The sequence below is a fragment of the Carassius auratus genome, chromosome 38 (genome assembly GCF_003368295.1).
Source record: "Carassius auratus strain Wakin chromosome 38, ASM336829v1, whole genome shotgun sequence".
Taxonomy (NCBI): Eukaryota; Metazoa; Chordata; class Actinopteri; order Cypriniformes; family Cyprinidae; genus Carassius; species Carassius auratus.
Genome location: NC_039280.1, coordinates 5,134,258 through 5,158,800, shown reverse-complemented (window position 1 = coordinate 5,158,800; position 24,543 = coordinate 5,134,258). Strand labels below are relative to the sequence as shown.

The 24,543-nt window shown below is 36.1% G+C and overlaps 1 protein-coding gene across 2 annotated transcripts in view; it reads right to left on the bottom strand.

Moving 5' to 3' along the window:
- macrod2 (mono-ADP ribosylhydrolase 2) overlaps nucleotides 1-24,543 on the bottom strand; it is a 489,520-nt gene that overhangs the window by 133,535 nt on the left and 331,442 nt on the right. For both annotated transcript variants that reach the window (XM_026223581.1, XM_026223582.1), the window contains exon 7: nucleotides 3,339-3,369. In XM_026223581.1, the coding sequence (XP_026079366.1) occupies nucleotides 3,339-3,369 (31 nt within the window). The remainder of the gene's footprint in view (nucleotides 1-3,338; nucleotides 3,370-24,543) is intronic.

Here is a 24,543-nt window from a genome sequence, read left to right as displayed (position 1 = left end):
TCTATAGTTTACAATCTTATGCTCACCAAGGCTGCATTTTTTGATCAAATATACAGGAAAAAAAAAAAAGATTCTATTTGGAGATTCTATATGGTTTATTTTGTTGTTGTTTTACTTTTTATTAATCAAATAAATCCTTAAACAAATAAAAAAACAAACAAAAATTAAGAGGCAGAACCGTCTTCAACACTGATCATAAATCAGCATATTAGATAATACATGTTACACTGAAAATTCAACTTTGCCACTACAGGAATACATTGTTTTTACAGTACATTAAAATAGAACACTGTTAACAATATTACTGTTTTGACTGTGTTTTAGATCAAATAAATGTAGCCTTGATGAGCATAAGTGATATCTTTAAAAATAATACTTTTGAACTATGTATCACAATTTATGTCTGATTTCAAATATCCATGATTTCTTACTGTGATGCGTTTTTTGTAATAGAGTATAGCTGTATTAAACTGCCTTTTTATTTTCCCCACAAGGCCTTGGGAAGCTCTTTGCAGTGGATTTCTGAGGGGAAATAAATAATAAATCATGTCTTATCACCATGTGTACACAAACCTTAAATGACCAGACCTTGATATGGTGATGAATGCTTCAATATACGGCACTGAGCTGGATTATGAGGCAATAAAGAGTAATCTAATGAGTGACACGTTTTGATGTCAGACAGCTCCTGTCTTTTCCTTGACAAAGTCATCAGGTGGTTAAACCTCACGGGCACGGAGCGAGGTTTTCTCCTCTAGGCTTCAGTGGAAGATGAACCGGTGTCTAATTCATTTTCTCTTTGTTGCTTATCTAAAGGGGGGGCTGGATATATCATGACAGATTGTGACAGCGCTGTAAGAAAGAGGCTGTTGAGATGCCCGGATGGTTCAAATCTAACTGCAGTTTTCTCCTTTTTGACTCGTCTCTCTTTCTGCAGGCTAAAATAATAATGGAAAAATTAACCTGTGGGGTTCAAGGCTATTGGATTTGAGTTTCCCTGATATGAATCTTACATACAAAAGTTTGTGAACAGCATCTTTAAATTGTAAAGAGTTGGAATAACTGCAGGGGAGGCCGAGGGCAACTGTAAGACTAAATATCTTCGATCTCAAACCAGGTAAGAGCAAAGACACATGCTCAGTACAGTTCTCTTGTCTGTCTGAGAACAACTGATTTTTTTCCCTCCCTGGATATAAAAGTATTTTTCTTCTTCTGTATAAATCATGAGGCTTTGAAACTTTTCACTTTTGTCTATTTCATGTGTAGGTTGTTGGGTAAATGTAAGCATGAGTGGCAGATGTTAACACTGCATCTACCAAACAAAAATCGTATGATTGCGGTGAGGCAATCAATTATTTGTGATTAATCAAATCCAAAAAAAAACTTTGTTTACATAATGTACTGCCTGTGTGTGTACTGTGTGTACTTATATGTATGCATACATGTATATATTAAAGAAAAATTCTAATGTATATATAATACACACACACACACACACACACACACACACAGTACACTCTCATATATTACTTAAACACAAACTTTATTTTGGATGCAATTAATTGCGATTAATTGATTGATTATTACTATTACTATTATTTTTCCCCCAGTATTAAAGCATTAACAGACTCATAATTGTTTGTTTCAAAAATAAATTATATAAGAAATAATTTTTTTAAATTAAACTTAAAAATGTTTGCACTTACAAATAAATAAATAAAATAAAACAAAATGTAAAATAACATATTTCTTTATGTACAATGCAATTTTTGTGCCATACTAAAACGTAACATTTCAAAAATAAATATTAAAAGGTTTTGAGTATAATCTTAATGGTCCTTTATTTTTTTTATTTTTTTTACAATAAAATTGCAACAGAGATTAAAACATTAATGTTTTGAGAATGAAGTCAAACTTATTAAAAGTTGTAGCTTTTTCAGATTTTAAAACAGGGATTTTATTAATTTTTCTCGGATATATATTTGCAGCTTTTTGCCTTTATTTCGATAGGAGAGTAAGTGGACAGGAAGCGAATTGGTAGAGACAGGGGGGCAGGATCAGGGAAGGTCCATGAGAAGGGCCTCGTACTCCAGACGCCCCAAACACAGCAGTGTTACACCTCAGCGTGCTGCCCAGAGGGCTATTGCCTCTGACGGGTGTAAGATTTCTATTTCAGATTTCAAGACAGAGCTGTAAAACTAAAAAACTGTTGCTTTTAATGAACCAATTGCATATCCAGGAAAAAAAGAAGAAATAGTGAATGATAGATCCAGACAGAGGAAAGGATGATGCAACCTTTGTCCACCTCTGTGCTTTGCCTGTGTCCGCACTATGTAAGACACTGATAGATTTGCTAGGCCTTTAGATCCTCTCTGAAAAATAAATAACCTGTTTTAACCCGTCTCTCGTGGCATTGATTGATAGGCTATGAGCGTCGGACTTAATAACCTCTATCATACCATCCAACCCTCTGCTGGCGGCAGGCTCCAGTTTGTTTATGGGTGGCATCTCCTCCAATACGCCATGTGTGTGAAAGCTCTACCTGTGCTAATGGTGTGGGCTGAGGGATTGGACTGTCAGCTGGGAGTGAGGCCTCATTTTTCTACCTGCCCGCTGTCCACGTTTCCAACCCCACAGAACAGCCCCTTTACGCCTTACCCTTTGTACCCCGATCATCTGTCAGCCTGGACCTCAGCTCCCATGATGCAGTGAAAGAGAGAGATGGGGTGTCAGCTCCGGTTGGCTGTGAGTGACAGTTCTACATGTTGGAGCTGGTTAATCTGGTGGCCACATGGATCGTGTTTGTCTCGCTTGGTTAGATTATTCACGTCGAAGAAGAGCGCAAATGTTCCTTCAGCTTATTCGAGAATGTTTGAAAAACAAACGTTCATGACTGCCATGAGATGAAACTAATTTCCCTCCTAAATGAGCATTTACTGTCGTTTTGGCCCAAAGAAACAAGAAAACGTGGGGAAGTATTCTAGGATATTAGCTCTTTGATCATGATATTCGAGCGCTCATCTTGCTTTCAGAGTAAATGCTTTCCCTCTCTGTGACGATCCGAACAATTACGCAGTGCTGGAGAGGCAGGTTGCATATTATTTATTGAATCAAACATAATTGCATTCTTTCTGAAGTGCCGAGATCTCAAAGGCACTTTCTTGTGGCAGAATCTCACACGTAGAGGTGATCTGCTCATCATCAGCTTTTCCATACCTACATTATATGCTCACATCAGTTGCTATCTAAACCGCACACGTTTCTTCATGTACATGCTCACAATTGAACATGAAGCCTACATTGAAAAGCTTTAGAGGATGAATAGACATTTTCCTTACCATAAATTCCTGTCGATATGCATGGAAAGGCCTGTAAGAGAGGAAAAAAAGCAAAAAGGTAAGCCAACTCTGAAATTAAATTCATATAAAATTCACATAATTTCCGACCCAATCCTAATCATAAAGGAGAATGTACAGAGTCCAATGAAATGAACCCAACTTTATAGTTTTCAGCCTTGAATTACTGTCTCTTTCCAATTCCAGCCAAGCTTGCATTTTGATAACATGCATGAATTTCATTGAAGCCAACCTTATGAAATTCTACTGCGTGAACTGAAATTTGACGTTTAGTGAATGTCAAATGTTTCATTAATAGCCGGTGGGAATAACTGCTAATGCAAGCTTACACCAAACATCAAATATATATTAAAAAGCCTAAAGACACGGGGCGTTGCTTTTTACCGAGCAGACGTGTTTGTTTTGTGGATCTCTAGGCTACACCGAAACACTTCAGCTTCAAAGAAAAGGATAAAATGAACATTTCTTCCTGTTGGGGTAGACAGAGCGCTTACATTTGGAGCAGTGCTTTGACGCATCATGACACACGGACATTTCATCCATCATGTAAATCAGTTTGAGATAACACATATTGCCATATACAATAACAGTGACATGGCCACCTGTAGGCTTCACCACCTGCTTCTGACACGCACCCAGTGAGAAAGATCCATTTCCATTTACTTCCCCTAGCGAGAGACATCAAAAGCAACATTTTGCCTGTCCTCTGCTGTTGATCTAATTAATCTGACAGTTAATTAAGGGACAGTCATATTTCAGTCTGTCAGGACACATACAGTAGCTGGAGGAGAGATGGCCTCTGGGAAATGTACATCAGTCTGTAGAATATATCCATAAATTGTGCACTATAATTCAATACTTCTGCAAATTATAATTGATCCACTCATGGCCTTAACAATATCCTGGATAATTCTGAAGGGTAAACAGGGCCTTGGATTGGAGCCACTTGGAATCTGGGAAATGTTTGGATCTGTTATGATGATGATGGAGATCTGAACTGTCATAATCTCAGAGTGATAAACTGAATACACTAGGAGGCAGAACAACACACTGTGGAAAATGTTGCCAGTGCAGGTGAACATGACCATCTCAGAGTGCATTTTTGCCTCATTTCACTTTTGGATTTGGCACATGGATGTTCCAGTGAAAGATTAAAAAATGTGAACTGGACAAGATTCAACATGAAACTTTCTTAAATGTTTTAAATAATTTGGACTGCAAATTTGTTCTACTGTGCATATATATATATATATATATATATATATATATATATATATATATATGTGTGTGTGTGTGTGTGTGTGTGTAATTTAGGTTAAAATGTGACACAGACACAAAGAAGAACTAAACATAATGAACAAAGTAGGAATAAGTTTGCATTACATGGACCCATGTAATTCAAATCAATATCTTTTCTTTTTAAATCCGTGTGATTTTAATTTTCTTCTACAGGACACAAAATAAGACACACACACACACACACACACACACACAAAAACACAGTCTATATAAGACTTGGTATTGCCTTTTTTCAGGTCAATACCAAGAATGTCAGTTGGACCCAATCTGGTATGGACTCCACTGTTATTAAAAGAAATGAAAAGAAATTAAATTAAATGACATGAAAATAAAATAAAAGAATATAAAAGAAAAGAAAAGAAAAGGAAAAAGAATAAAAAGAAAATAATAATAATAATAATAGAACCTTTTCACTTTTTTTTTTTTTTTTGTTGGTAAATTATTCCCTTGTAAGACCAAATATCGATCCAAAGAAAAGTTGTATAATACAACAAATTAAATGTCTTCAGCTATGAATGAGTTAATCTAAAGAACACAAATTTGGAACCTAGAATTTGAGTCATGGACAAAAGAGTAGTTAAATCATCTAAATAAATTAAATGGTCATGATTAAGAACAGGTCGAGAGCCCCTGATTTAGGGTCAGTTCTAGAATATGAAATCTGGAAATATAGTAATGTGAGATGCTTCATCTCTCATGTACATTACGTGATGATATCTCATTTGTTGCTCTGAAATTGTTACTATAATGAAAATAAATTATCCACAGTGCAAAATAGCCCTAATTACCAACTATCCCAAAAAACAAAAAAACAAACAAACAAGTGAATAAAGTTATGTTTATTTAGGGGTGTTTGTGTCTCGGTATGCACTGATAAATTATACATAATTTTGTGAACAGGTGCGTGAGAGTTTTTCTACCGTGGAACAAAAAAGACCAGCGCGACTGAGGGAGAAACAGAGCAACTCCGATATTTATGGCCATATTTTTTTAAAGATTAAAAACTTACCATACTGTAATAGGTCTGGCTCTGCGGCACTTTGCACCAGATGTATTACTCAAGAGCAGGTTTAGAGCTGCAACAACCATCATTTTTCCATACGACCGCGTTCCACGCGCCCTGTTCCACATTCATCATTTTTAGTATATTAATAAACAGTAAAGAGGAGATATTTATTCAAAGCTCTCATTTGTCTCCACAAACCAGCTGAATCGGTGCTTTAGCATAGCATTTATCACAAAAAACAAAGTGTGACCACTGCGTTAATGCAGCATTATGACAAATGCAAATTTCGCTATCATTTCCGCATGTTTAGATCTAGATTAAAACAGGAGTATCCATTCGACAATAAAGTGAGTGTTAAAAAGGTGTGAATGCCGGTGAAACAGCGTTTGTTGACGTGGTCCGGTCTGGACGAAACGCTGTTTAATGACACTCTAAAGACTGCTAATAAGGCTTTGTTTAAAAAATGTTTGAAGTGCTAAAAGACGGTATTTTCCATATCAAATGAGCTTTTGAGCTGCGGCGAGGGCTTTAGCACAAAGCAGAATGTAATTGCAATAATGCTTCGCTAACAGAACATTAGAGGAAAAACAACAACACGAAACAACGGCGATATAATTTCAGGTGACAGCTGTACAAATCAAAGGCAGTTGAGCTTTTCAATGAGGAACAGATGAGACTCCTGCTGAGCTGTGCACCTCTGATAATAAACCATAATTTACTGCTACAATAAAAACGTTACGGCCGTACGGCAGATGAGGCGGCCTTATCCAGCATACGCGCTTCACCTGATATCAGACTGTACTTGCAGATTTCCCCTGGTGTTTTGGTACTTTCTTTCGGTTTTATTCCCAGAGAGGAGGGGCTTTGTTTGGCTGTTTATTATTTTACAGGGTTTTGTCAAAGCACCGCTTGTCAAGATCAATATTTCAGCCGAGTCTTTCACTAAAGCTTTGACCTTTCCAGGTGTACATCTTGCTTGGGCTCAAATTCCCCATGATGAGCAGCAGAGGAGGGCCATTTTTAGAGCGCTGCTCGGCTCAACACTATGTAAGCACAGAGTCTCCGCAGGGCTCGATAAAGACATGCTCAAAAAACATACGCACAGCGGCATGACAGAACTGTATGTATTGGAATTTTCATCCCGAAGGCAAAAGTCCTCAAAAACAGTCATCAGTAAAATCAATTAAACAATTTTCGATTCAAAACATTAGAATAATTCCCAGTTTGGTTCTTAGCAACAGATAAACACATTAGATGATTATCCAGCTTGTTTGTCCTTTGAGCCTCTGTACTGGCTCAATAGAGCATAAAGTATCAGTAGAAAATAAGACTTAAGAACATGCGCATCCATTGGCTTTACATGGCCACATATTGATTGAATACTCAATACTAATCAATGATGATAATACTCTTGAATGTACAATTTCTAAACCCCTTGCAATTACAGCTAAAGAGCAGAGAGAGACTCTCTCGGTATTGAGTTCTGTGAGCAAATGTGTCTGACTAATCATTTCTGTCTGGTGGAGGTGATAACTGTTCCATTGTGCAGCAGGATACACAACTCACCAGTTGATTTAGTTTGGCACAGTTATGCCACTACAGCCATGACCAGCAACACTTGTTTCTATATATTCCACCGGTGCATTTATATCAAACCGCTGCCTTAATTAACAAGGCTGACATTATTACACCTCTGCAGTGACTTATGGTCCTGTGGCTGGATTATTATTTCTGATCTGTCAGTTCATTAGGACCGAATCAGGCGCACAGCCCACTTGCTTTTGCCTGCTTATTGTGTTTCGGGTTTTATTTGCTTGCAGTAGCATGTTGAAATTGGTCACAAGGGAAACAATTCCACTGCAAATCGCTCTTCTCTAATCAATCATTTCTTATTATGTTCTTCAGGCTGTTTATTAAGATTATTATTGTCATTTATAATAGACGCACATGCTTTGCTGGAACTCCCACTAGGTTTAAGGGCAGCTCTTAATTGAAGACATTTCTGTGTGGGGCTGTGTTTACACGTGTCACAGGCCAAATACAGTTTCTGCATTTTTGTGCTTATGTCATGCTGCAGAGTGCTGTAGCGCCACATACATCTTATATGTTTGTGTGGGTGATCACAGAAGAGATTTTGAAAATTGACTAGTTGACGGGATGAAGGAATGACATTATCCATCTAAACAAAACAAAAAAAAACTTATAATTAGACTGGTTAAGGAGGATGCTCTCAACTGAAAATATTCATCAAATAAATCAGCTAATATAACGATAAACTTTACACTTATAAAATAGACATAACAGATTCTACATTAACCCCTTTACGTGCGAACATCGCTGACGGCCCCAGTTTATTATTGTTTCACTTTCACAGCACATTAAACATCACTGTCTTACTTCATCTGGACAAACTATGCATCAATTGAAAGTTTAAAGACTCTAGCTTCGATATTTGACCAATATTTTGATAAAACATTGTTGCAGTGACAGATATTTAGTGATTTATGTCAGGAGTGCAAAATAATAAATCCGTATTATGCCACATTTTGAATAGAAATTCACCATTTACTCATATTCAGTCACGTCAAAAGCGGTTTATTTGTGTTCACATAGACTCACTGAACAGCGTCAATAAGGATTTATAGACCAAAGATGCATATCTGCGGAGATATATGGATATATTTACTGATGTTTACTTCATATTTCTTCAGACAGAATCGTCATTTCTATTCATTTTCCACGGATTTACGCGATCAGATGATAAACAGCCTCTCCCAGCGATCTGTGTATGTGTTTGCTGTGCCGGCAGCTCGTGCTGTGTGGCTCAGACTCTGATTGGGCCTTCCCAAAAGTCAATCTGAGAGTGTAATATCTGGACACCGCCCCATCGTGTCACATGCTTCCTGCACACTTCCTGGTAGTTATCTGGCCAAAACAACACTGAAACACCTCTGTACACACAAAATATCCGAACAATAAACCCGCGATTAAAATAGTAAAGCTTGGTATGAGAATTTCTTGAGATCTGGGGCGTTTTTATAAAAAAAATTGAAAATGTACATCGGAAATGCTAACTTGTGCAGCGATGAAAAAGGCTACAAATAACATATTTTTACAACAGTAAACGACCAAATTCCACCCCTGATCGCTAAAGGAAGTTATTATAAACACTCGATCGGGGTTTAAAGTGAGTTTTTAGTAAAAGTGTACTAATAATTTCATAAATTGTCAGATGTAGCTTGATGCTAACGTTAGCACCAATGCTACTAATAGCAGGTGCTTTTCTTCTTCATCATGCATTTTTGTCACAATAATTCACGTAAGGTCGTAAGAAAATGTTTTGTTGTATTTTTATAGTAAGACTTTTGATAAATAAGGGCTAAATGCAAACAGAGACTGAAGTGAGATTGCTGCTTTGTGTCTTTGTAAAGCCTGAAAAACCACAATCAAGGCTAATAAAGGTGGAATAAAAACAAAAGAATAATGATAAAAGAATAATGCGGATAATGTGTCATACCTGGCGGAGGTGTGAAAGACTCGTTTGGTGAGAACAATGGAATAACAGATAGGGATTAATCGGGCAGTTTTCACAGCCAAACAAACACAAAATACACAGGAGAGTTTACATGCAAGATCTCACAGAGATGACAAGGGCCATAAATCAATCTGATTAGCCTTCTCTAAAAACACACATGACATGGCCTTAGAAAATATTTCATAAAATTCACCGTTTTACAGATTCGATTATGAAATTTTTTATGAAGGTTTGGAAGACTTGTGGCCTTAGCTACACTGTGTTTTCAAACTCATTTCCTACATCAACATTTTTTTAAATACATTTAAAACATTTTTTTTTTATATTTTTATTTTTGTTTTTATGTTGGAGCTTATATATCTCTATTATCATAACAGTCTGAGTGATTCTGATTCCTGTACAGTAAACTTTAAAGTGTCAGCTTTGTGAACAATGGTTGATTATGTATCTAGTCAGAAAGAATCATGAGCAGAAACCTTTTTATTTTGGGTATGTAATTTCGGTCTCCATGCCAAAAAAGGGGGGTAACTAGTAAGGGGTTAATCAGACAAGGTCTCATTTGTTAACATTAGTTGACTAGATGAGCTAGAAATAAACAATACTTCCATGGCATACATGAATTTCAACATTTACGAATACATTTTTAAATCAATCATTTTTAAATTTAAGTTGATCGGTATCTGTTTACATTCGTTAATGCACTGCCATGTCGTTAACATTAACTAAAATGATTAAAAATAGATTTTGATAAATTAAATAAAGATGAAAAAAAAATAGTAAACTTAAAACATTTTACCAAAAATTAGAAATGAATCTGAATGCTACATATATGTATAAAGATATATACAGTATAATAAATAATAAAAAAGGTAACACTTTATTTCAGGGTCTCTTAACTAGTTGCTTATTAGCATGCATATTACTAGAATATTAGCCATTAATTAGTACTAATTAAACACATATTAATGCCTTATTCTACATCTCTAATCCTACCCAATACCTAAACATAAAAACTACATTACTAACTATTAATAAACAGCAAATTAGGAATTTATCGAAGCAAAAGTCTAAGTTAATAATGAATAAATGTTCCCTATTCTAAAGTGTTACCAAAAAAGATACAAATTTAAAATATAAAAAAGTTAATTCAATCTACTAACAAATACTATAATAGTTATAAATAATAGTAATATATGCTGTAAAAATGCATTGTCTAATGTTATTTCATGCTAAATAATGCAAATAATATTAACAAATGAGTCCTTGTTGTAAATTATTACCAAATCCAGATGAATTCACTAACTTGGTCAAGATGACTAGTCAAACATATCACCCCACTGACCCTAAAGTATAAATTAGATGCTCTTTCACCTTACCTAGTTTATCTTTAACCCCACATCGGCATGTCTTGCTTTAATCAAGTGAACCCAAGACCTTGATTATCCGGTTCAGATGTGTTTGATTAAAGATGGAACTAAACTGGTACAGATGAACCACTGATACAACCTTCTGAAAACCTCTTTTATTTGCACGCACACCTCCAGGTCATCCTTCTCATTAAGGAAATACCCACTTTAAGAAGGTGGAATCTCAAAGCAGATCTTAAATCCTTTAATTTAAGTGTATCCATTTAGGTAACAAAGCCCTTTGGACAGGACGCACCATGACTTGGCCTGGGACACTTGGCATGACCTAGAAACTCCACTGTCATGTGTGCATGTTGAGGCTCTTATTGCTCATAATCATAGGTCTGTTCTCACCTCCAGCCGGGGCTGAAGCAGTGCATGCGGGTTGCCATGGGAACACGCTGCTAAAAGGCACCAGAGGTGAGGAGATGACCCAGTGGCCGCAGTCTTATCCTGTGTGTTTGCTCAATGAGTTACGGAGTATAAATCACACAAGAGAGAGATGAGCTCTGTCTCACTGACAGTAACAGTGCTTTAAAACTTCAGCCACATCCATCACAGGCACAAACACTGGATTTAACAAAAATAAGTCTTTAAAGCATCCATACACTACTCTAAATTTTACATTTTCATGCATTTGCCCTTCCTATGGAATTAAACAGTAAATAGCGATCTGTCACTTTAAACTATATTTAACTAATACAATAGCCATAACATGTATTAAAGTCAATAAATTTTTTTATAAATATATATATATTAGATGACAGCTTAAACAAAAACTTGAAGTTTATCACTGAAATAAAATTAAAGCTAAATAAATATTAATATATAAATATTAATATATATATATATATATATATATATATATATATATATATCAAATAATATTAAAAAAAACATAAAAATGGCAACTGCTTAAACTAAAACTAAAATACAACGATTTATATATAAATAGTATAGTGTATATATGTAAGTATAGAGACCAATTCTGACAATTAACTAGTTGCTTATTAGCAATTAATTATTACTTATAAAGTACATATTGGTTCATCTGCCATTGTATATACCATATGATTTCATTAATAAACTGTAGAGTCCACATAATTATTTCAATACATAAAGAATGTGTATGGCCAGTCTATTCTGATTCAATATTCCATAACACATGCAGATCCAGCTAGTGCCGCTGATAGACTCATGGTACATGAGAATAACAGACAGACTCAGGGGAGCATCGGAGAAATCCAAGAGAAAAGGCCAGTAACTGCCAGAGCCACTGGTGCAATGATCTTGATTAACACTCAATCGCCACTTTCATAGCTGACCAACTGCTGCTCCTTCAAGCAGTCTAACAGAAGAGTTCGATATCCTCTCAACAACTGCAAGTGCTTGACTCAAAACCAGGAGTAAACAGTACCACAGCAGCCCATCCAATAGGATGCAGAATGCAGAATAAATAAATCATATTTTTAAAAAGACAGCACTTTTGGTTTTTCAGCACATGGAAAGTGCAGTAGTGAAAATACAACAGGAAGGAGAAACACTAGCTAAATCTCTCTAGCTCTCAAGAAATGCACAAGAACAAATATCTCGGGTCAGACGTTTCAGCCGAAACAAAGAGACAGATACCAGTTCTCACATTTCACTTTAATTCCGTCCACTGTCTGAGTTTTACAGTTCAAGCTCCAGCGTGTTGTCAGCAGCGGCCCCCTTTAAAAAATGTATCATACTGATTGCTTTGTTTGTGGCGGCATATGAAGCGGCGTGTTTATCAGCGGGACCCTGGAGACGACGCTTCACCCTGACAGGCAGAATAATAGAAGCGATTCTCCTCTATCCACCGCACAATCTCCCTCTCATTACAAAACGTCCAGATCAATTCCTTTAAAGCCCTGAACTTTACATTGATTAAGATCTTTACTCTGACATGTAGCTAATGGTCTTATTAAATGTTTTATTGTATTTATCATGAGAGCTATGACATTATAAATTGAGGATGGCATTCGAATCAAGGGTTTAAAGGGGAACTGTTAAAATGGGAAAAGAGAAGAAAAGAATGGCGTGAGAAAAGATTATATGACGTGTGCATCTGCACATACATCAGCTACTGTAGTGTGTACAACTGCAGCTTATACTCAAACATAGCAATGCCTCATGCTTATTTGGACTTAGTTTAGATTTCTACAGATAACATATTGCATAATGCAAACTGGAAATATACGAAAAATACAAGAAATAAATATAGTACCAAATCAATATTAAAATAAAGAAATGATCTGGTTATTAAGCAGAAAATTATTTTTTGTGTGCTTCTATTTTTATATACAAATAAAAGAAAAGGAACAAGTAAAAATAAAAAAAACTGTCAAATACACTTGATTTCAACGCCAGTCTTAGCATTTTGAGCAAGTTGAAAAGCTTAACTGAAACTAACTGAAATAATAGATAAGTTTTAGCTGAAGTATTACATTTTTTAATTAATATAAAATATATGTAAAAAATATTAAAATAGACATTAAAAAAATAAACTATAATATTAAACTATAAAGTTAAAGTAATAAATACTGTACTATTATATAAAATAAATACAAATAAAATAGTACATAAGATAAAATCGATTTCAATTTAACACCATTTACAAGATGAAGAAGAAAAGAGAAGAAAAAAAAGCACTGCTCATAATTTCTTTATAAGGAATATGACATCATCTTCTGAAATTGTGTTGACCAGTCTATTGAGGACCAGAGCTGGGGGAAAGTTACTTTTAAAAGTAATGCATTATATTGCGTTACTTCCTAAAAAAGTAACAAATTACAGTACGTTACTTTTTATTGAAAGTAATAAGTTACGTTACTTTTGCGATACTTTTTAAATCTGGGCTGGGCTTACTTGTTTGCTTTTAATTTAATAAGTTAAATTTAAAATTAAAGTTATAATTTTGGGAAATGTAAAAGCCCTTTCACATCAAAAGCCTCAGGCTAATGGAAATGAAAATTCACACCTGTACGGTAGAAAGCAGAAGAAGAAAGTTCAACACTCTTGAATAAAAAAGAAGAACAAGCTCAGCAGCAATTGGTTAATAAAATTGGATTAAATACATAACGGATATTTGTATTATTTAACATATTTAATTATTACAGCTTTGAGTCATATTCTGAGTTGCCTTTAATTGTTTTTATTAATTTTGTGTGTGTGTGTTTGTGTGTCTGTGGGAGTGAGATGAATTAATGCGTGTTTTTAATTTTAAAACTAAAGTAACATCTTACATGGGAGCAGGAGAGCTTTCAATCAATAAATGGGAAAACAAAGTAACTGGCGTTACTTTTTTTGGAAAAAGTAACTCAGATATTCTCTTCTAAATTAAAAAGTAATGCGTTACTGTACTAGTTACTTGAAAAAGTTACTCTGATTATGTAACTCGTTTTACTGTTGAGGACTGATGTCCAGTAAGTCTTTTTCCAGTTATGTCATTTTTCTGGATAGACCAGAGATTAAGACAGCAAGCCATTTCCCTAAGAGAGTTGACATCATACAAGTGCTTTTATTCCACATCCCTAAAGGATTATTGGACGTAGACGAAGAGTGAAACTTGCAGTTATTGTGCATATCAAAAAAATGAATCTTCATTAAATATGCAGCAATTTCTTTCAGACATAACCCAATCTTAAGCCTTAAATAAAGCCTCTTTTCAACTGACATTAGCGTCCATTCCATCTATAAATCGACATTTCCTGCATATATTATCATGTGGAGGACACGAGGCCATCCTTTCTGCGTTCCGTGTCGTGGTTTCTCTCCTGTGCTCTGCTCCCAGTGTAAAACAGCTAATTAAACATTTTCTCCTTTCAAGACATCCTTCAGGAGTTCAAAAGCCACATATCAAAGGACGGTTCAAAAGAAATCCAGAGTCAGAAAAGCAAAAGGTTCCAAAATGTACTGCATTTTAAGAAAAAGAATAAAAAAAAAAAGAATAAAGTGGCTGCCGGTTGGTTTAGTGCTGTTTCACTAACAGAAGCTGTGAGGGATGTGAATGTCCAACAAATAAAGATGGAACGGTATTTCTGACATTTAAGTGCTGTAAAATTGAGCTTTTTTAGTCTGTGGGTTTGTCCTAATGATTTTAAATTATGAAACGACTTAAGGTGGCTGAACCTCGCCTAACATTTCCTGCCTTCATTTCAAGCTGCTCTATAATTGATTCTTGCAGTTCCCAGCATTTTAAAGGCATACTAATGACTGCAAAAAAAAAAAAAAAAAAAAAAAACAGTTGTCCTTGACTAATGGGGGAAGCCTTGGAATTAAACAGGGTGAAATTAGTCTCTCTCCTTTTCCACCTTTGACTTTGACTGTATTCATATTTAACCAATCTAAGCAGTTGATTGCAACATTAAGGGGAATATACATGCAGATTCATATCCCTAATATCCAATGTCTGGTTAATTACAGACACAACGAGAGGAGGGTCAATTCAATACAGCTAATCTGTGGTCACAAAATCAGACTGAAAGCATATAATATAAAATATAATATACAAGAACAGATGATGTTTGCTCTGGTGGGTATAAGACGGCAGCATGGGAAGGTGGGAGGTTAGTGGGGCGATGGGAAATCAGGAACAGGACACTGGCAGAAAGGTCACTGATACTGTGGCGCTCGGGGAGAAATGTCTGGCCGGCATCTGGGGTGTATTTTTAGATGAATGTCCAGTGCTAAAGGAGGACACAGGATTGCTGTCATTGGGGAGTGTTACTCAGGTGCAGAGTCTAATTGTTTCAGCTCTATCTCTGTGATGCATGCTGGGAAAGCGTGTGAGCAGATAAGTAATATTAAGGGTCATATCGTATTTATGAAAGAAAACTAACTAAATTAGTTTTCTCTGTGTTATTTTCTTCAATATATAATTTATTCAAGCACCTACAAAACAAACTCCCACTCAAACTGTTTTGTTTGCTACCTGAGGATGTTTATCGATACTGTCTGTGGTCGAGAATCACATGCACTGCCTTTGGCTGTCGGAGACCTTTAAATATTCAGGATATGACATTAGCTATTCTGTCTCCAACTTTCCAGCCCAAAACTTCACAGACTCCACTCTTATAATTCCACATCTAATTAATGTATCTGCAGTGTGGAGAGATTTTAATATCATATTTTACTCTGACTCCAAACGTTCTAGAGGGTATTCATTAGATACTGTTCTTTGCACTTAATCAGGGTTAGAAAGGCCATTTTAATTGATCTTTAAAATCTGGAAAAGGGGCTTAAAATTCTGGTTTGCTGAATTTTAGGCCATTGCTGTGAATTGTGAGAGATTGTGTATTGTGCATCTGTATTCTTTTTTCACTGTGAACCGAAGCCCATTGTACATTTTTAAAAACATAATATTGTAAAAAGGATTATTTCATCCAATTTATTTGAATGCTTATGTTTTTCTAATGGACGGGTTATTATTTTAGTGTTGTTTTCACTATTACATTAACTTAATGGAATTTCAAAATTCTCATTAAATGTAAAAAGGCATCAAAACACCACGCAGTGTTATAATTGGTAACAAATGCAACATATAATGCTATAACTAAATAACCGTTATATTTCTTAAACATTACATTATATATATATATATATATATATATATATATATATATATATATATATATATATATATATATATATATATATAAACTAAATAAACAGTTAATATTTAATATATTATATACAATAATTAATTCTTGCCCCAAATCCCTTAGATCAATTTTGTAAACCATTTACTAAGCACATCCAAGTTGCCAACTGGGATCAGATAAACCACAATCTATCAAAATATCAATATATTTCAATATAATTTGTGCTAAATGCTGTACTAATGAGCCTAAAATGGCAAAAACATAATAATAATGCTAATGGAAATCACTATCACAGGTGTCTGTAGATAAGAGCACATCAGAACTGTGCTCAGTAGCTCTTTCCATCGAGTGGAGAAAAAAAAAGCCTCACATAAGTACATGGCTTAGTGCATACAATACCGGTAAAGCAGTATCTTTACCACTGAACAAACAGGCTTTTTCCAACATGTCAGCCCACCCTGCCCGAAAGTGCCTTCGGGAGTGTGGTGTGTTTGAACAGAAGTGCAGCACATATAGTCTGCGGGAAGATCCACATGATGTGGTTGGCTCTCTCCCACTATGTAAGCACATAAATCTGCTTGTGCCCTGGAGGTGGGAACCGGCAGCACTAATTGACTGTAGAAAGATTAGGGGTCAGGGCCCCGGTAATATTAACATTAATAAACTTGATCCTTCGAATGAAAGCAATCAGCCGAGGGGGTAATAAGGTCCCTTTCTGCAGCAAAGTGACCCGGTCAGATTACTCTTAGATCACCCAAAACACATGCATGCCTGTTAGATGCTAAACAGAATTCCTGACGGAAATATTTGTTAAATAAGTGTTTCTGTTATATATAAAAAAAAAAGATAAAAAAAAAGAAATGAATCATCAAGAGATCAAGAGAACTTAAAATTAATGCAAGTAAAGACATTTATGATGTTACAAAAGCGTTTTATTTTAAACAAATGTTGTTCCTTGAACTTTCTATTTATCCAAGTATCCTGAAAAAGGATTTCCTTGTTTACAATATTGATTATACAAAGCGCACCAAATCGGCATTTTAGAATGATTGCTGTGTACTGCGGTATATCTGATCAAATGTAAATTATTATTCCTTAGCTAGGGCTGAACAAATTATGTTTACTTGGTTGGAAAAGCAGCTACGCTTAATTATTTCTCTATTTGTTTCTGTCACGGGATTGACAAGGAATTACACAAGCACAGTCTGGATCCAGCCCTTACAAAGACCTTAGATGACCGAATACCTGAGAAGAGAAGAAGCAAACCCCTCAGAGGGCCTCAGATGATGCCAACCATGAAACAACAAACTACCAAATATTGTTACAAGTTTGATAGCAACATAAAATCATTGCTGTTAATAGTGTTCTTCGTCTGTTTGATTACGTCATTAATTGAATTTTACTGTTCATGTCTGCCATATGTATATCAATTTGACAGTCATCACTGATAAGCTACTACTGAATATATTGTAGAAACTTGATTTTTTGCAAAGCTGATTTGAAAAGATTTGTATCATGAAAAGCACAATACAAATAAAATCATGTGACTCTGAAGACTGGAGTAAAGACAGATTTTTTTTGCAAATGCAGATGCATTGCATGTATAATATAATATAATATAATATAATATAATATAATATAATATAATATGTAAAACAAATAATAATAGTAATAATAATTCAAGCATTTTGTAGCTATATTTTTTTGAACGGCAGGTCCTGGGATATGATATGGGAATGTAATAAAGTGTAGAGTACTGAAACCTCAGCTCAGCGAAGTTGCATCCAATATCTCAGTCAACCTTGGTGGGTGTTCAAATGTTTTACAACAAAGCAACATCATCACTAGAAAAGGTCCTTGGCGAGGATGAAGCACAAATGAACAGGACACACATTAGCCCACCCTGTGTGCAGCCGTGGGGCACCTCTACAGAGGCACTGCCACTTTGATCCCAAAGCTCCTCTGCTGCCAGGCCCAGAAGAGCTAGATTAGGCAGCCGAAACGACACAAAGCATGCCGGCTCACTTTGTTCGCCCTGGCTCAGTAAAATGATAGAATGCCATGGCGCTCCAAAAAAGTCTCCTCTGAGGTTTCCACTTCTTTTGCATTGGAAAAACGAGAGATCAAAGGACAGCACAAGTCACTGAAAACTATAGCATATAATGACCCACTTGGAGAATGACACTTTTGTTGCTACAGCGCATGGTGCCGGGACCCTTCGCTATTAGTCATGCTGTTGCCTCATTTTCATATGACCTTTATTTGATTACATTCTCTATTTTTTTTTTCTTTCTCCAAGACATTAATTTCACTAAGACGGATTTAGAGTAATGATGGCTGAAATATGGTCACCATATTGTAAAGAAAAACTTTGAAGTCTCTTCAAGCTAAAGGTTGCTCATTTGGAATGATTGCTAATTGATTACTCTGAACTTTCCATGCAAAATAAGGTTGTGTCTGTGGTCTACTACCGGAGAGCACTGAGAAATGCAGCTCACTCGTTTGTCATTCACTGAAATGGAAAGTGGAAATTACTTAAGGACAGTCACATCTAACCCTGTGATTGAGACCATTCTTAAAATAGGAGATTTCACCCACAAGTCTCTGAGTCTTGAGTAGCAACACCTGCCACAGAAAGACCAAAGCTGTTTTCACAGTCTTACTCTTCTGCTTTGACCGGATTATTTTGTGGCAAGCTGTGAATGGGAATAAATGTGTGAGATCCATGAACTCTCTACCTTCCATTCTGCCTCCTTCCTTTTTCCACAACATAACCGTTAAGGTTTTTTTCTTACCAAAATTCTCTATGCTTAATTTAATAATAATATTAATAATAAGTCAAATGTGCAAAACAATTGATTATATAAAAATCCATTTTCTTTTAATGAAGCATTAACTTTTACAAATAAATATTGGTTGTTTTAGATAACTCATTGTCCCAATCAATCCATTACAACACTGATATAATTAAACATCTTGTTCAAATTATGATTCAGAAGACCAAACTGCAAAATGAAGCCACGCAGGAGTTCACAACCCTATATTACTGACTGAGCCTGTTAAACCTCAGAATGTTGGAGCTTGTGCACTTTTAGGGGTTAAATGTGTAAATTAAATGGCAAATGTGTTTTCGATAGTGTATTGCCATAATCATCCTGTACCACACTGTAATCAGATCAGACTGATAAACCACATGAAAATTATCAGCTAAGCCAATCCGGAAAGGTGGGCAGAGCATGAAAATATAAAAAAACTTTATGGTTGGTAGTCCTAGAACTTGATTAGACAGTGCATTTAATATCTGTGAGTGATGTGGGATCCATGAATCAACAGAACATGTTATATAGTGGTAGGACAAAGTATAGTTAGTATACAATGAATATTAAAAATAAAATAAAATAAAAAATCACTTAAAAGCAGATATAGGAAGTGGCATAATCAAAGTGAATGAAATTCTGAATTGAATAAACAAAATGAATAAACTAGGCATCATGAACGTTGTATTTCTCATTCAGGTTGGTTGTACTGTAAGTCAATCTTGTTTCCAACAAAGAAGAAATCACTGAACAAATCTTTTTGGCACTGAGATGAATCAAAATTTGCACCACTACAGTCTCTGAATTTCCTATAAAACCCTGCCCATGTGCATTGATTGACATGAATGATGTAGGGTATAATTTGCACTCGAGTTATCATTTGTCATCAGCTTGAGTTTTTGATTCATAAACTGAACAGGCAGTTAAAGCTTTTAATTCAGACGTCAGTTTAAGTATTTGATTTATCATTTCAACATTCAGTTATATTTTTAATTATGACAATGTTGATTATATGGTTATAAAAATGAAATATCAAACCCAATTGTTGTTTCATTTACTTTGTGTTATGCAATCCCATTACAAGGAAATAGAATTTGATGCATTTGATTTATCGCTTGAATTTAGTCCAGAAAAAATGAGCCCTTCATCTTCTGCATTCAAAACACATTACAAAAACCAAAGTAGATCTGCATTCAAAAACTCCTGACCGTTTTATTTTGTTCTTGTGAAGAAGAACTAATAAAAAAAGCTAAAATAAAGTGTAGTGGCAAAAGAAGTACAGAGTCAAAGGAGAGAGAAAAGAAGGAGGGGTCTCTCCAGTCTGCATGCCATGCTGTGCAGGCCGGCCCCTGGCAGTGGTCATCATTAAAGTGCTTAACAGACCGTGGCAGGTCCACAACAGCTGACAGCCGACGGATCCAGCGCTGAGTTTCCAGGGAGTGAAGGTCACCTTCAGGGGAGGAAGTGCTCTATCAGACCCTAAGGCCAGCCTGGCATCACACGCTCCTTCACCCTGCCCAGGTGCTCTGGATGGATGTCTACCGGCAGTCAGGTGGAACTGCAGAGCCCGACCTCCACGCCATCAAAAATAGCCAAAAACATTAAGCAGGAAAGTGATGCAATTTCCCTACAAAAACGCTCAAACCTGCCAAACATCACTTTCAAAGACTCCAAAAGAACACACATTCCTTTCTATGCTTCTTTCATATTTGATTTCTGTCATTTGCTCTTTAGATGAAAAGTAGCTCGCCTCTTGAGGAAGCATTGATTGGAAATGAGGTAAAAACGATACGGCTCGAAGCTCATATTTTTAGAAGGCTGAAAAGTAACTGTATTTAACTTACTAACATATTTAAAGCTCACTTGCAAAAAGAAGCCAATCATTTTGCAAGGTTCACAATCATATATTACCGACTGAGCCTGTCAGCCCACAGAAACGTGGAGTGTTTGAGCTTTTGCACTCCAGCAGTCGTCATAAGCCTCCCTGTTGTGTGTGGAGTATCCGTTTTCAGTGTGAATTGTGTGAATTAAATGCCTCGTAGCAATATGTGTGTGGCGTGGGAGAGGCGTGCGGCACAGAGAGACAGGTATTCCATAACCGTTTTGAAACTGGCACTCTGCTGCCAAAACAAATTTTGCTTTGGATGACTTTCGCCTGGAGCACAGATTAAGCTTTTGTCAACATCTGTGAAATATCCATGAGTATTAAATATCCATGAGTGAAGACGAATAAAAACAGTAGCTTCAGGAAGCGTGAACCCTGCCTGAATCTTACGACAAAGCCGACTGCCTTATAGCTGGTTATTAAGCCTATTCCCCTCTGAGAAACATAATTATATACCTTCCTTCCTCCAATGCATTTTAAATCACCTTGCATGGCCGATTCGTGATTGGCTGGGGCTCCCAGAGTACAGCCTTGCTGCACTTCCAGAGAGGCAGGGAAGTGCCCTGAGCAGTCTCGGAGGACACGGTTTATCTGGGTCTGGACACAGGTGTGTCTCCAAATGAGAAACACTGAAGAGGGAATAAGCTCCCGGACGAGCCCCCAAAACGCAGAAGCAGGGGAATGTGATTCAAGGTCGGCCGTGGTAAGCAGCAGCTCGGCACCGCTGATTGATTGGGTATGCAAGAAGCATCTGGCACACAGGAAACAGGAAGGTGACTGGGGGAATCACCAGGTGGTTCGGATGAATTATAGCCGCTTTGCCCAGTACATTCCCGGTCTCCCAGCCTACATACGTGCCGTTATAGAGCGGCATTGTTGAGCCGCCGATACCTCATGGATAAAGAGATATTTGCGTGAGAAAGCCAAATTGATGAGTGGCATGCTTTCAAACTAAAATATTTCGTTTTAGGTTCACTGCAGGAACCGCGTGTCTTTAAAAGTCATATATTTAAAAAAAAACATTCAAACCTTTTTATAGGTGATCGCCATGAATATTGATGACGCATTAATTAACACCCAGATTTAGCCATTCCATTTTCAATTACGGCTCAGACGTAGCTAGCGCGAAACTTCAGTGATTACATTTCACAAGAATGAGTGTGATGGATTGTGTCAAGTCAAGGCCGTTAATAATCTTACATTTACAAAACTGTAGAAAGCCAAAGCGAATGGGTCATAAGCACTTGAAAAAAATCTACAACGAAAAAAAAAAAAAGTCATCAGGGAAGCATAATCAGAACACCGCTTCAGAGTTGCACAGTTCGGGGCCATTTTAAGACAATAAGAGGAGACTTTTGGCCAGGCACCCACACACTTCCCACTGAGTCCCTAATCAGCTCTGCTCTGCTGGAGAAAGACCTCAGAGAACACAGCATACGGAGAGGGACAGGAAAAGCAGCACCCCTATCGCTTTATATCTCATGCCTCACTAGTCCGTAATCAGTTATGTATAATGATGGTTTGCAAAACACATCAAAATAGAAAACGGTGTAAAGACATTGTGGGTTAACTAAAGACAAAAATATAGAAAGTAAACACGGAAGACTGTTAACAGCAGTTGTGAACATTGTAATTCATTATGGAGTAAATATAGCTTAGAATATCTTACTAAAGCATTCTTTTAAACGGATGTCCTTTCAACTATTTGCACTTTTTGGCCTGTAAGCAGAATAGTTTACCCAAAATATGAACATTTACCCACTCTCATGTCATTTTAAACATGCATGACTTACTTTTCTTAGTGGATCTTAAAAGAAGATATTTTGAAAAAACATTTTTGTACATACAGTACAATGAATGTCATCTATCAATGTGAAAAGTAACGAAAACGTAGGCGTGGCAAAAGGTTTCCAAGATGGATTCAATGTGATCCTCAAATAACAACAACAACAAAAAAGCCTTACTATTTTATTTGTCTGGGTGACAATACTCTGCTCAAATGCTATTAAGAAAACAAAATCAACTTTTTATTACATGTAAAAATAGAGGGCTATCCACATTTCACACAATCTCTAAATGACCATTTCTCTTTCCACTTATACAGTACATTAGCTCCAGCACCATATTAGCTACTACATTTAAAATACAAATAAATACATAAAATAAAAACAGCAAAACAGAGAGCTGATCAGCACCTCGATGTGTGAATGCACTTGCCTCATTAGGTAAGGACAGGACAAATTGTGTATCCCAGAAGGCCACGTGACACATCAGTAGCCGACAGCTCATTTATTACAAGCAGTGCATGCAGTAAGATGCTTATATGTCTCTCTCTGCACGATTCCTGGCCAGGTTTATAAGCTAACATAAACATTGTGACATTTGATGGTTTTACGCTTCACGGATCACAGGTTTTTACTATAGAAATATGTCACGGGAGTCTCTATGCTCTGATCGGAGCATAGTGGAAACTTAACACAGGAAATGACCTTCCTTTTGAAGAGGGAACTAGTACATTATGTTTCATGTACTTGTCTTATTAATTTGTAAAAATTATGCAACAAATGTACTATGTGTTTATAGAAAAGAGAGATCTGAATCTTTACTTCAAGATAGACCAAATAAAGTACATTTGCATTTACATTTACAATCTCAGGTCACTGCCTGACAGCGAGACGAATTGTTAACCTGGCAAACTACGCCAAGAACTCATCAGCAGGGCACTAGATGACAGATTAATGGAAATGTGCCATATCATTTTTAATTACCTCTAAAGATCAGGAGCACGGATTCACTTCAAGGGCTGTCAGTCTGTTAACGAGCAGAGAGCCAAAAAAGACCAATATCTATAATCTCGGATCTATTCTGAGCTCAATGTCACATATTAGAATCTCATTACATGCTAAATAACTGGTACACGGCTCACCATTTTATGAGTGAGCTATGGTGACAGAGGACATAAATATAATATTGCAACCATCTTAGAGGCCAGATCAACCTAAAAAAAGGAAAGACAGGGACTCTCGAGTGGTCACAGCTGATTCCATTTTTACAATGACTTCATCTGTGATTCACATACAGTCCAGAAGTGGCTATGCTGATCTTTTTCCCTGAACATCTTGACCTCTGCTGTAGCAGACCATGCTGCTTGATGCATCGAGCACGCTTTCACGTCAATGGCAGACACGTATGAAACTGTGATTTAGTTATAAACTAAAGTTAGTGTGTTGTTTACATATTAGTGTAAATTAAAAAAAAAATCTAAACTGTGTGGTTAGCGAGATTTTGAAAAAATAACAATAATAATTTTATTTAGAAAAATGCATCAAATTAAAAAATTATTAAATTAAATTTGCTAATTAAAAAGCCCATTTCCACCACTGAATAAAAAAGGTAGTTGCGGCTTCTTATCTTGCAATTCTCACTTTTTTTTCTGAGAATTGCATGATACAAATTCACAAGTGAGCTAAACTCGCAGTTGTGAGTTATTAAGAATTATGTGATATAAACTCAATTCTGAGAAATAAAGACAATAGTGAGATATAAACAGGCAATTCTGAGAACATAGCCTTTTTTCTCCCCAGAACTGGACTTCATAACTCACAACTGAGAGTTT